The sequence below is a fragment of the Limulus polyphemus genome, unplaced genomic scaffold (genome assembly GCF_000517525.1).
Source record: "Limulus polyphemus unplaced genomic scaffold, Limulus_polyphemus-2.1.2 Scaffold2117, whole genome shotgun sequence".
Classification (NCBI taxonomy): Eukaryota; Metazoa; Arthropoda; class Merostomata; order Xiphosura; family Limulidae; genus Limulus; species Limulus polyphemus.
In genome coordinates this window covers 162805-174540 of record NW_013667727.1, presented here as the reverse complement: position 1 = coordinate 174540, position 11736 = coordinate 162805, and the positions used below count along the sequence as shown (strand labels likewise).

Genomic DNA, 11736 nt, shown 5'->3' with positions numbered 1-11736 from the left:
TCGCTGACGCAATAGTAATATGAATTTACGGTGTAAATCTTCCCTTAGTCTGTTAGTGTTAACATAGTCTTAGTCATTAAACTCACAGTAGGCCTGATTTAAATGTTAAAGCGAAAATACATAATATAAATTAAAGTTGTCATTTAAAAAATAAAGAAACCTGGTACCCAAGTACATTCAGAGAAGTATAAAAATAAGTCTTGATGGGGCTAAGGCATCATTTACTTTTGACATTGCAAGACAAATGCAAACTTGACCAGATTCAGAAAATATTAACAAAAAAAAACACGTAACACTATTGTTTAATCAACTGTTACTTTAAAAACCTGTTTAAATTTCATTCTATTTTTACCTATGTTCGAGAGCAAAAACAAGCATTCAGAGTTATAGAACATTTATGATTTTTGAACACCAACGTAGAGTGTGGGAATGGAAAACATTTATACTGCTTGCTAAGGAACCAGCAACTTTATTGCCTGATAAAAATATTTGCAATTAAGAACATGATTGCTACCTGTATTTAAAATACAGCTGAACGATCCACTTATTTAAACCCATTCTTACTCCAGTTATGGACTCTCAAGACAACGACATAGTTGTACTGGTAAATGCATCAACTGATGCACAAACCAACAACTGTACATACAATAAGCTCGAAAATGTATACTATTATCATATTATAGAGGCTGAGTACGTTATTTCAAAACAATTTTGGAGCATCATCATGTTGTTAGAGTCCATGTAGGCATGTCTGGTAATGGTCTGTCTGACGAATTTGCGTCTTGAAATCACCCATACACTGTACTTTCCGTTTTAAAAGGCTTCGTCATAAGGCTTTCATGTTTAAAGCACGCCCTTCCTCTCAGGTGGCTTTCCATAGTTTAATCTAGTAGCTTTAAGTAAAGTATTGCTTAGCCTACTTCAGTTGCAATAACTAAGACATCTATCTTTAGATGAGCTGCGTGAAAAATGTGGTTAGGTGTTTCTTTTATTTTTTTTTAATACCAAACCTGAACAATTATCTGATAAGTCTATGTCTGCTTATAAGTGGAAAACTGCTGAAATAATTACCTCCAAACTTGGAATGTACTCTTAATGTATTTGATGTTTGGGTGTGACGCCCTATATCACGCCATGGGCCCAACATCTTCCATGTGTATTGTGTCCACTTATATTTAACAAATTGCTATAACCAGTGTAACCAAACTTGGGATGTACTGATAGTGCCCCCAGGGAATGTGACATAGGGGGTTGACATTCGGATCTGATCATCCCATATCACTCTTGTGTCTCCTATGTCTTCCCAGTACATTGAACAGGTACGTCAGCTAGTAAATAAATAACAAGTCTTTATTTGTTGTTTTATTTTTAGGTCAAAATGCTATTGACTAATATTCAGCAAAAGTAGCTTATTTTATTATAGATTCTAAGTTAATATTACAAGCATCTAAATCCACAAAACAAAGAAAAACATGACAATTTTAACCCAATATTTAAGGTACTGCAAGTTCAAATACTGATGTGTTTGTGATGAATGGAAGCACACTTCCAAATTCAGAGGAGAATGAATGAACAAATAAGTACAAACTAAGAGGGAAGAAACAGATTAATTTTTGGTTTAATTATTATGTTCATTCCTGTAACATAGACTTATGCTAACACTGTTTTGTGTATGGCATGCACGCATTTTGACGTACAGTACCAACTCCTTGATCCAAACGTCGATTGGAAACGTTTGCATGTAAACATATTTTATAGTTTGCACACTCAACAATAGACATCCTGATCAAAACAAGCCAGCACCATATTTTGCAGGTTTTGCTATCCTTCTGGAAGAAACACTGAAGTACCTAGGGGTAACCGTTGATAGACAACTCAACTTCGCCAGCCACATTAACACTTTGATAACTGGAGCTACCAAAAGCATCAAATCACTGAAAGTTGTAGGAGACAAGAGAGCTGAAGAATGTCACTTGCTTATATTCTACCAAAGTCGTATCTGTCTCATCCTGGATTGTGTCATGATGATGATCAATACGAGTGCTGGACAGCTAAATGAGAATGAAAATATACAAAATACAGGTTTTACATTGGTCACCAGATATACTTCAGCTACTCCCGTCAAATCTATTACACCGCACAAGCATCAGAAACATCACATAACACAAACAAAAAACATTCTTCATTAGGACCTTGCAGTGTAAAGACCGTGCATTCCACCATCAAGTCACTGACCTTTTTAATTGAAAAATTACAGCTCCAAAATAACTCCACAGACACCAACCCAGCATGAACGGACATATGCTATGCAGCTACATCAGTGACGTAATCTTTAATCACCACATCTTGGATGCCCAATGTGGAATAAAAACCTGGAACTACTGGGATATGTGAAAATTAACTTAGACAAACATTGTTGATATTGAACAGTAGATGAAGCAGAAAAAAAATACCTGTCAGCACCAACTTAAAAACCATGGTGGACAGTCACTTGTTACCAAAGCCATAGGTAGTTTCTACACCACAGATAATGAGGGAGCTGGTAGGGCATTCGTTGTCTCATGAGCACCAACATTCTGTATAAGACTGGTGGAACATTAGAACTTCCCACAAACAACAAAAGTATGCAACTGGAAGTCATAAAGCATGTTCTTCTCTGGATTGCCGAAAGTAATGAATTGCAAATAGACAGTGTTGCCATCGTAATGGTTTAGTTCTACTCTCAGACATAAATGTGTAAAATGTGTGGTTGGTCCCCAGATCGATGGCAGAAAGGAAAGCAACTGCATATTAAGATCATCACCTGCAGGATATACCAGGCTATGCAGGGTAAAGCTGAATGAGAAAGTTGATTAGCTCAGAAGAGAAACCAGTTTATTAAATTCTGCACAACTTTACTGGCAGGATTTCTATTTTCTCTACATAGTATGGTGAAATCGATAACCTTGGAAGTTCTTAACTGACATTCAGAGGGCATGTGTTGCTGGAATACAAACTATTGTAAGGTGTGTCAAGGAAAAGCAAAATTTGAGGAACCAGTAGAACAGTATACATCTAGAAGATCACTGGTAACTTCAGTGAATGAACTCTCTTTTATCTCATTCGTGGTAGCTGGCCTCCACATAAGAGGTCAATGCCTTTCGGCACCACCCTAGGCCTGTTACCTAGTACTCAACTCAGCAGTGCCGCCCTTAACCATTCTGGGGCCCCAGGTAAGATACAAAGCGTTGGGCCCTTCATAGTATTCGGCACAAAAGAAATTGAAAATATCACGACTGTCTTTTTTTCATATTAGCAAAGGCATGGATATTGAATGACTTGTAGAAAACTGATATATATGCAATAGCCCATCATGCTGGAGGAAAATATCATACAATAAAATGAAATAATATTAAAATAATAGGATATTAGCCACATATAGCAAAAAGAAGTATTCTTTTACATCACCTACCCTAGCATAGAAATAAGTGAAACCTGAATACCCCTCTTGAAAACATTCAAATAATTAGATAACTGCAGTTTTAACGAAGGAGACACCAGTCGAGTGGAAACGCATGAGACTTTCATCAATAAAACCCAGGATTAAATCTAAGCCACTTCCAACACAGGAATATCCTGAGCATGGCAGTAGATTAGCAGCTGTGAATTAAAGAAATAGTTACTAGTTAATGATTAGACTTTGGTGATCGTATGTGATTCTAGCAACGACATTGACAAGAGCAATATTTATAATATTTCTTAGTCAAACTCTCCAAAAGAACTTTGATGCTATATAGTAAGACATATGTAATATAGCAGCTTCTGGAAAATGTTACAGAATATTTTCGAACATGGATAATCAACAAAAACAAGCATACATAAATAAACAAATAAAACAAAACCTTATTCAGAAGTGGAGATATGATGAAGTCATTACCGCTACTGGATGGCCTCAGTGTTCATTATTATAAACTCCTTAGTTACAGAAGGTAGATAAAGCACGTCAGAAGAATAATGATACCAAACTGTAAAGTCCGGCGAAAGTCTCAGTATCCCACAATCGTAGATTATCTACGTCAACGGCCATTCCCATTATATATATATTGAAGGGAGTTAAACCCAAACTTATGCTATTTGTACAAATCTCATTAATGTCTCTTAAAATGATTATGACTATCTTATCATTATGTTTCTGGCTTACTTGAAGTTGATGGCTTCTATAATAACATCTCTTTGTGTTTCGAATAATATTTCTGTACATATTTCACCATAAACCCTGAAAATACAATGAAAAGGTTAAAAATTGAAGTAAGAAAAAATGAAGTGAAAGGGTTTCGGCCAAATGACATCAGTCCAAATGCAGGTCGTTTGGCTGAAGCGGTGATTTTGAGTTCTTTTGCTTTTATGGGTTTCTTAATAATTTTTTGTATTTTCAGGATTTATCACATTGTATATAGCTGCAATTGTTTGTATATTTTTGCTGTGCGTAGAGTTTGTGAATTATTTCTTGTGCTCGCATATTATTTTACAAGGGTGTGGTGTGGCTAGTGTTTATTGTGCACCGATTGTGATTCATAGATTGAGGTTGGTGTCCTGTTGCCACAAAAAAGAGCTCTCGCTTTGGGATTGTGGATCCAATAAAATTGAAATGGTTAAGTCCCATTATTCTCTTAGACAAGACTAGCCCAATAGTTGGCAGTGGGTGCTATTGACTAGCTGCCTTCATTCTAGTTTATTACCTAAAAGTGTGGGATGGATTTACGCAGACTAGCTGCCTTCATTCTAGTATGTTACCTAAAAGTGTGAGATGGATGTGCGCAGTTAAACTTCGTTATAGCTTTGCATGGAAATGCTAAAAAACACAAACAAACTCATTTTTACTTATTTACCTTATCTATTCTTTATTGTTACTATGGTTAAATAAATACTTCGCCAAGTTTTCATTCAGTTTTAAATAATACCAGGTTTATTTATGCTAGTTACTAGAATACTATTTTATAGAATTCAAATACAGTAGGTTAGGGATAATGTAGCGGGGATTAGACGCGGATGACACTTTTTTTTCCAAAGTCGTTGGCCAGCGTTTCTCTGTGGCATATGAATATTAACTACAATAACGCTACATTTATCATTTACTAACAAAAACTGTCTTGGAAAATGAGTAATCAAATTATTACAGTATGTCTTGTTTAACAAGGTTAAAGGTATTCCTAAATGTCTTCTTACCGTTGTAAACTGTGTCTCTAATCTAAAACCTGTTGGCTTTTTTCAGAAATTAAAACTTAAAAAAAGCACGATTCTTTCAATTTTTTTAAATAGTGCATTAAAACTTGCACGAAGGGCAAAACGTTCGTTTCAGTGCACTGCTGTCGAGATATATAATGAAATAATTGTATAATTATTTCAGTTGGCTACAAAACAATCACCCATACCCCGTAACAAACCAAGAACAAACGTTTGCTCTTCAGTAAGTTAATAGTTAACACATTATAATTGAAGTTTATAGACATATATACGATACTAAAAGAGCGAATCCATTCTAGCGAGAAATCCTCATTTCATACCTTTTTTACCAGTATAATATCACAAGTTTTTCTTTCCTTTTTACAATAACAATACATTCAAAGGAAATATTTTAAGATAATAGTTAAGTGAAAATTTCATTAGAAAAACGGAAGAAGAAAAACGTTATTTTATCTGTTGAATAACAACGCTCACTGTTGTTTGGGAAGCAAAGACTGGTAGTTTTTGTGGAATATATATTTTTTCACACAATAAAGTCAAAGGCATGTAAACATGGTCTTTTTTTCTACAGCTTAGTTTACAATCCCAGAGATCAACCAATCACAACCTATGGAAAATATCTCATGCACCAACTATACTGACAAAGAAATATCTAAATTGTACATAAGCCAATCACAAACAATGCGTCATGGAAGAAAGCACTAGTAAGCTGTTTCACATTTGTCGTATACAACCTGCCTGATTATAGGATTAAACTAAAGTTGACCAAGCGTTATTCAAAGGGTTTTATTTAAGTGAAAAGAATTACGCTAAAATTATCTCTGAATATATCTAAATATAGACATTCTTATTTAAAGTTTTGAAATGGTTAAAACTATAGTATCTAAAGCTAATACATATATATGAAGTTAATCTGAATATATCTAAATATAGACATTCTTATTTAATGTTTTGAAATGGTTAAAACTATAGTATCTAAAGCTAATACACATATATGAAGTTAATCTGAATATATCTAAATATAGACATTCTTATTTAATGTTTTGAAATGGTTAAAACTATAGTATCTAAAGCTAATACACATATATGAAGTTAATCTGAACATATCTAAATATAGACATTCTTATTTAATGTTTTGAAATGGTTAAAACTATAGTACCTAAAGCTAATACACATATATGAAGTTAATTGGTTGACTAGAGCAAAGTATACTCTTCTACACGTATAACAAAAATATTCTAAACTGACATAGGATTTAGTATTATATATATATGTATTGGTAATCTGTTGTCGTATAACAGGGAAAACTTTATCATTAACACTAAAACTGAACTATTAATGTTGTCTTAATGAAGCAATCGATATGGTATTTACAATCCATACAAAAACAAAAATTTTATTCAACAGCAAGTAGTTATATTTTAAAGCAGTTAGAATTTCAAAAAATCTGTAACAGTCAAAATTATTCACGTTTAACATACGATAAAATTTAAAAGATGCATTGTAATGATATCTTACATAAAAAGTAATGATATCTTACATAAAAATAACTACATAGTAAATTTCTTTCTTGTTCTATTTCGATGACATTTTTTAAATTTAATTATTAGAAAGATCACCTTTGTTATCAATTAACATTGAGCAATGCCGTTTATCATGTGACAGACATATTTCACGTTTTAGTCAAAGCAGGAAATTTATTTTGGCCCTTTAGGGAATCTTAAGGCCTAATACTCAGCTTCAACAGTTTGTTTGTTTTGAATTTCGCTCAAAGCTACTCGAGGACTATCTGCGCTAGCAGTTCCTAATTTTGAAATGATAGATTAGAAAAAGGTAGTTAGTTAATACCACTCACCGCTAACTCTTGGGCTAGTTATTATCAACGAATAGTGGGACGGACCGTCACTTTATAACGCCCTCACAGATGAAAGGACGAGCATTTTCGGGGAAGGGACTCGATCTCTCGATTCTCAGATTGCAAGTCGAGTGCCTTAACCACCAGGCCATGCTAGGCTATATTAGTTCTGGAACGGTGCACTTATGTAAAAGTGACTTTTCATTAACTATATTACAATAGACATATATGAAAGCTATTTTCTCGTGTAGTATGAGAACATATTATATGTTCTCTTCTCTTTAGTTAAAAAAGTAAAAATCTTTAAGTTATGATGTTTTTCGTAGCTTCCCTTTTGGACGCACTGAGGAACTCAAGCGAGCTGGCCCCCTATGAAACAGAGTGTGTCTGCGGACTTTTTACGCTAAAAACAGGGTTTCTATATCCGTGGTGAGAAAAACACAGATATCCCATTGTGTAGCTTTGTTCTTAACTACAAACAAATAAATCAAGTGAGTTACTAATTTTAACTTTATAGAAGTGACAAACGGGGTTCTAGGTAGAAGCCAAAACTAATTTTTCTGGTTCTTTTACGGGGCACCTGGCATGGACAGGTAGTTAGGGAGCTCGACTTGCAATGTGAGGGTTGCGGGTTCGAATCCCCGTTCCACCAATCCCACTATTCGTTAGTAAAAGAGTAACCCAAGAGTTGGCGGTGGGTGGTGATCACTGCTAAATTAGGGACGGCTAGCGCAGATGACCCTCGTGTAGGTTTGCGCGAAATTCACAACAAACCAATCTTTTACGGGAATAACAAAGCAATTAATTAGTGAGCTGAGTTATTCTTGTTGACAAATCAGATAATAGTTGCAGGTAGAATAACTCTTGGTTACATCATTTGTTGTCTATGCTGAAGATTAGAGAGTTTATTAGCATATTTAAAGCCGCGTTTATTTTTGAGAGAGAAAAACTGTGCAGTGTTTGGCGTGTGTAGAAATATCCATGTGTGCAGTTATTTCCTACACTTAAAGTTTCTTTGCTTTCCGTAAGTATCTATCTGAAATATTTCAGTTTCTGCCGTTCTTCTATATTACATTCACACTTTTGTTTTTAAAGTAGGAGTGCTTACAGCCCTTAAGTGTTCTTCGTTTTCAGCAGTCACAAAAATTGAACTTAAGATTTAGTGCCAGGAGCACAATAGATTCTTATCTTTGTGGGAGTTTGAGCCTTAAAGGAAAGTGAATTAGTAAAATCGAAGAGTAACTTGTAATTTACACTACTACATTTTTCTTTATAGTGATTTTATTTCAGTTTAACTTATGGTTATTTTTATATAGTGGTTTCACTTTCATTTTAGTTTAATTTACAAGGGGAAACACATTTACTAACAAAAGGATTATTCTATTAAAAGTTTCATTGTGAATCTTGGTAGTCTTTTAAACACACAGCACACAAACATTTACCCGTTGTATTGTGTTACTCTGTATTGTATTGTTTATCTTATTGTAAATTGTGATTGTCATTAAATATCTGCTATTTGTGTGAGCTTGCATTCCATCTCTTTTTCTCGTGATCCATTTGTTGCGATTCGAGTGGGAATACATCTTAAAACGAGGTCAGTGAGTCTCCTATTATTAGCGGGCCTAACTTCTCTTTTTGATAATCATCCGAGAGATACCACAGTATCACGTGTAATAGTTTTGAAATGTCATAAATACAAAAGAGTGACTTTGCAATAGTTATATTGATCATGATATTTTGCACACATATTTAAGATGCTTATTAATATGTGCATTAGCTTTGAAGTTGTAGATTTTTCATACAATGTTTTTTACCTGTTCTTTGTCCATCTGGGTCTTTGGGATGAGCGTCAAAGTAAGTTGAATGCTTCCCCATTGTTTTGGATCATCTGGCAGACCAGAATCTGTCAAAGGCAGTGTTACATCGGTTGGCCTATAACAGTAAATAAAACAACAAAACTCTGATTTATGTCGTATTCTTAGGTAAAACCGATTTTCCAAGATTACCATGTTAATTTTAACAACAATATCAAACAGGGAATCTATGTTCGAAAACTTGACTGAGATATAAATTTGTGTAAGAAAATAAACAAACTGGATAAGATTGATAGAAAATGAACTCACTTTTTATCATAAAAATTAAAATTCGGCGTATATACTAGCACAAACAAGTGGACAGTCGTTTCTACTGGATAGTTGTCTAACTCGGCAGCTCTCTTTCTCTAAAGTCGGGTCTTTGTTGAACCAAACTCAGAGAAAAAATAAATGCTTTGATCTTCGAAAAAAACTTATATCTTTTCTCTTTCAAGGATATCACCACATGACTGTCGTTCCCTCACAACATTCGCCTGCTGTAACATATAGACGTCACTCACTCGGCCATTCTGGCACAATAGATAGCCACTACAGAGAACAACATCGAAAGGAACTAGAACAGTGCAAGCGTCAATAGTTTACTGGACCATGTGGTTATGGTAAAATTGCGTAGCAACAAGATAAACGAAAACGTTTTAGAATTTCTATATTACTAAAAGCACGTAGGAAACATATGCTTTGCCTGCATATTTCACTCAGTCAATATAGGATACTCATGTCATGCTAGTAGTATATACAAAAACTAAACAAATTTTAAGTAACATGCACTCTTCCTATTAAGAGAGTAACTGGGGATCTTGGGGTCATAGTTAGTTGATTGATAGGATTGGAGATTCAGGGATAGAGTTACTCTGAAAAATGAAACATTCCACTGGGCAATAAGATAGGATCTTGTGCAATAAACATTGATGTAACTCCTGCTCGTGGGAGGTCGGTCACATTTAAAGAGAATAGATATATTTGGCTATTTTCCGATACTGAAGCCATTTTTCCTTTTTGTCTTCTCTTGATATGAACACTTATTAGCAGATGGTCAACAAAAACAATAACGTCCTTTATTACATGTAACCTCTGTTTAAATAATTTGAAGTCCAACATAGGTTCGATTCTATTTTGACAACTGAGGAAGATTCCATGAAAAAGTGAAATGTCTTTATGACTTTCTTCTGTTGCCTGAAAGAAGCTAAAACTTTTTAACTAACTGTGATTATGCTTAGTCCCGATGAATAAACTTTCACAAGTTTTCTGTTTTCAACCATTTTACACTGACCAAACTCAGCCATTAAATATCAAGCACTAATTAACAATTTTGCTAAAACTTCTGAATTGGTTTATCATATTAAGAATTCATTTTGTTTCATTGTAGGTATGTGCCTTTGGAAACTTTTCAATACTATAATAAGAAAGTAAAACAATGAATAAAAGTTTGTTTTTGTATCTATGTTTTACACGACAAGAAAATGGAGCATCGTGTATATGTCAACCCATTAACAGAATTGTGGGAAACAAGACTGTAATAATGTGGCAATCAGACCATAAACTTGATATCTCTATATCATGTTTTGCTAAGTTTTTAAAATTCCTTTGAACCTGTAATTGTTGTTTCATTCTATTGTCAAATTGAAAAAAGGTGATCTCAGGATACTTAGTGCTAAATAAAAGCCAGCTTTGTCATTTGTGAGCTCTGGTAGTTGATCCAGCTTATTTATTTAATTGCATTGCGTTACACAGCCAACTCACCCATCTATCAAATTTTCGAACCCCTGATGATTGTAGGTTTGTCGATTCTTTTTATGAGTTATTTAAATTAAATACCAATAGTGAGGGGGCTGTTCAGCCACTGCATGCTGATTGGCTGTCTCAGGGGGAAGGAGTAGAGACGTTGACGCCATAGTTCCACAAGTGGAACCAGAAGGGACGTTGCTAGAGGCCACATTCTAGGCCGCCATGACACTTGACGATGGAGTGCATTGTTAGGAGATATCACGTGATGTCATGGTTCGAATGCTACCCAACAGAGAGAGTGTTGCAATGAGTCATTGTTCCACAAAGTAATATCCGAAGGAATGTTCGTACGATGAGAGTGCAGATAGTTCACGATCGAACCACTAGAGGGTGATGTTGATCAGCATGACATCAACTTTATATTAACAACCAGCATCTTAAAATTAATATTTTATATAACGTTGTGTTTATAATTATCAGCAATGAAGATATTTTTTTATCAATTAAGTTGTTGTTACATCTCATTGGAGAGCTGTAGTAAAAGTCAGTAAAGAAAGATTTGTAAATGAATATTATCAGTCTTATTGTTATGCATTTGGACGTTCTCATAACTCAAGAAAGTCATCGTACATTTAGTGTAGATTGAACATAAGTTGTTTTTGTGACTCTGTATAGTATACAATGGAAACTCTGATTATCACAATACTTTTCTAAATTTTATAAACTCTTGGCCGCATATACTGACGGTCTCAGCATGACACCTCGAGGCTGCCATCAAACTCAGGTTACTGTTTATTTTTATTTTTACTGACGAAAATAGACACTCGAGCAGCAACAGGCTCCACGTTGTACATATATTTACCATCAAAATAATTTTTTTGTTATCGATTATCGCAAAAACACTTCAAAGTGGATAACATTCTTTCATCCTTACTAGACACCATTGGCTCCTCAATATCAGAACATAGGTTTTTTATTACTGTAACTTAAGGGATAACCTTGTGATAACGTCTTATGACTTTATCTTATTTCTGTTGGCCCGGCATGGCCAGGTGGTTA

At 34.5% G+C, this 11736-nt stretch overlaps 1 protein-coding gene across 1 annotated transcript in view; it reads right to left on the bottom strand.

The window, feature by feature from the left end:
• LOC106465997 (multiple C2 and transmembrane domain-containing protein 2-like) overlaps positions 1-11736 on the bottom strand; it is a gene marked incomplete at its 3' end in the record, with an annotated part of 108027 nt that overhangs the window by 32390 nt on the left and 63901 nt on the right. The window contains exon 6 of the mRNA XM_022393962.1: positions 8893-9010. Within this exon, the coding sequence (XP_022249670.1) occupies positions 8893-9010 (118 nt within the window). The remainder of the gene's footprint in view (positions 1-8892; positions 9011-11736) is intronic.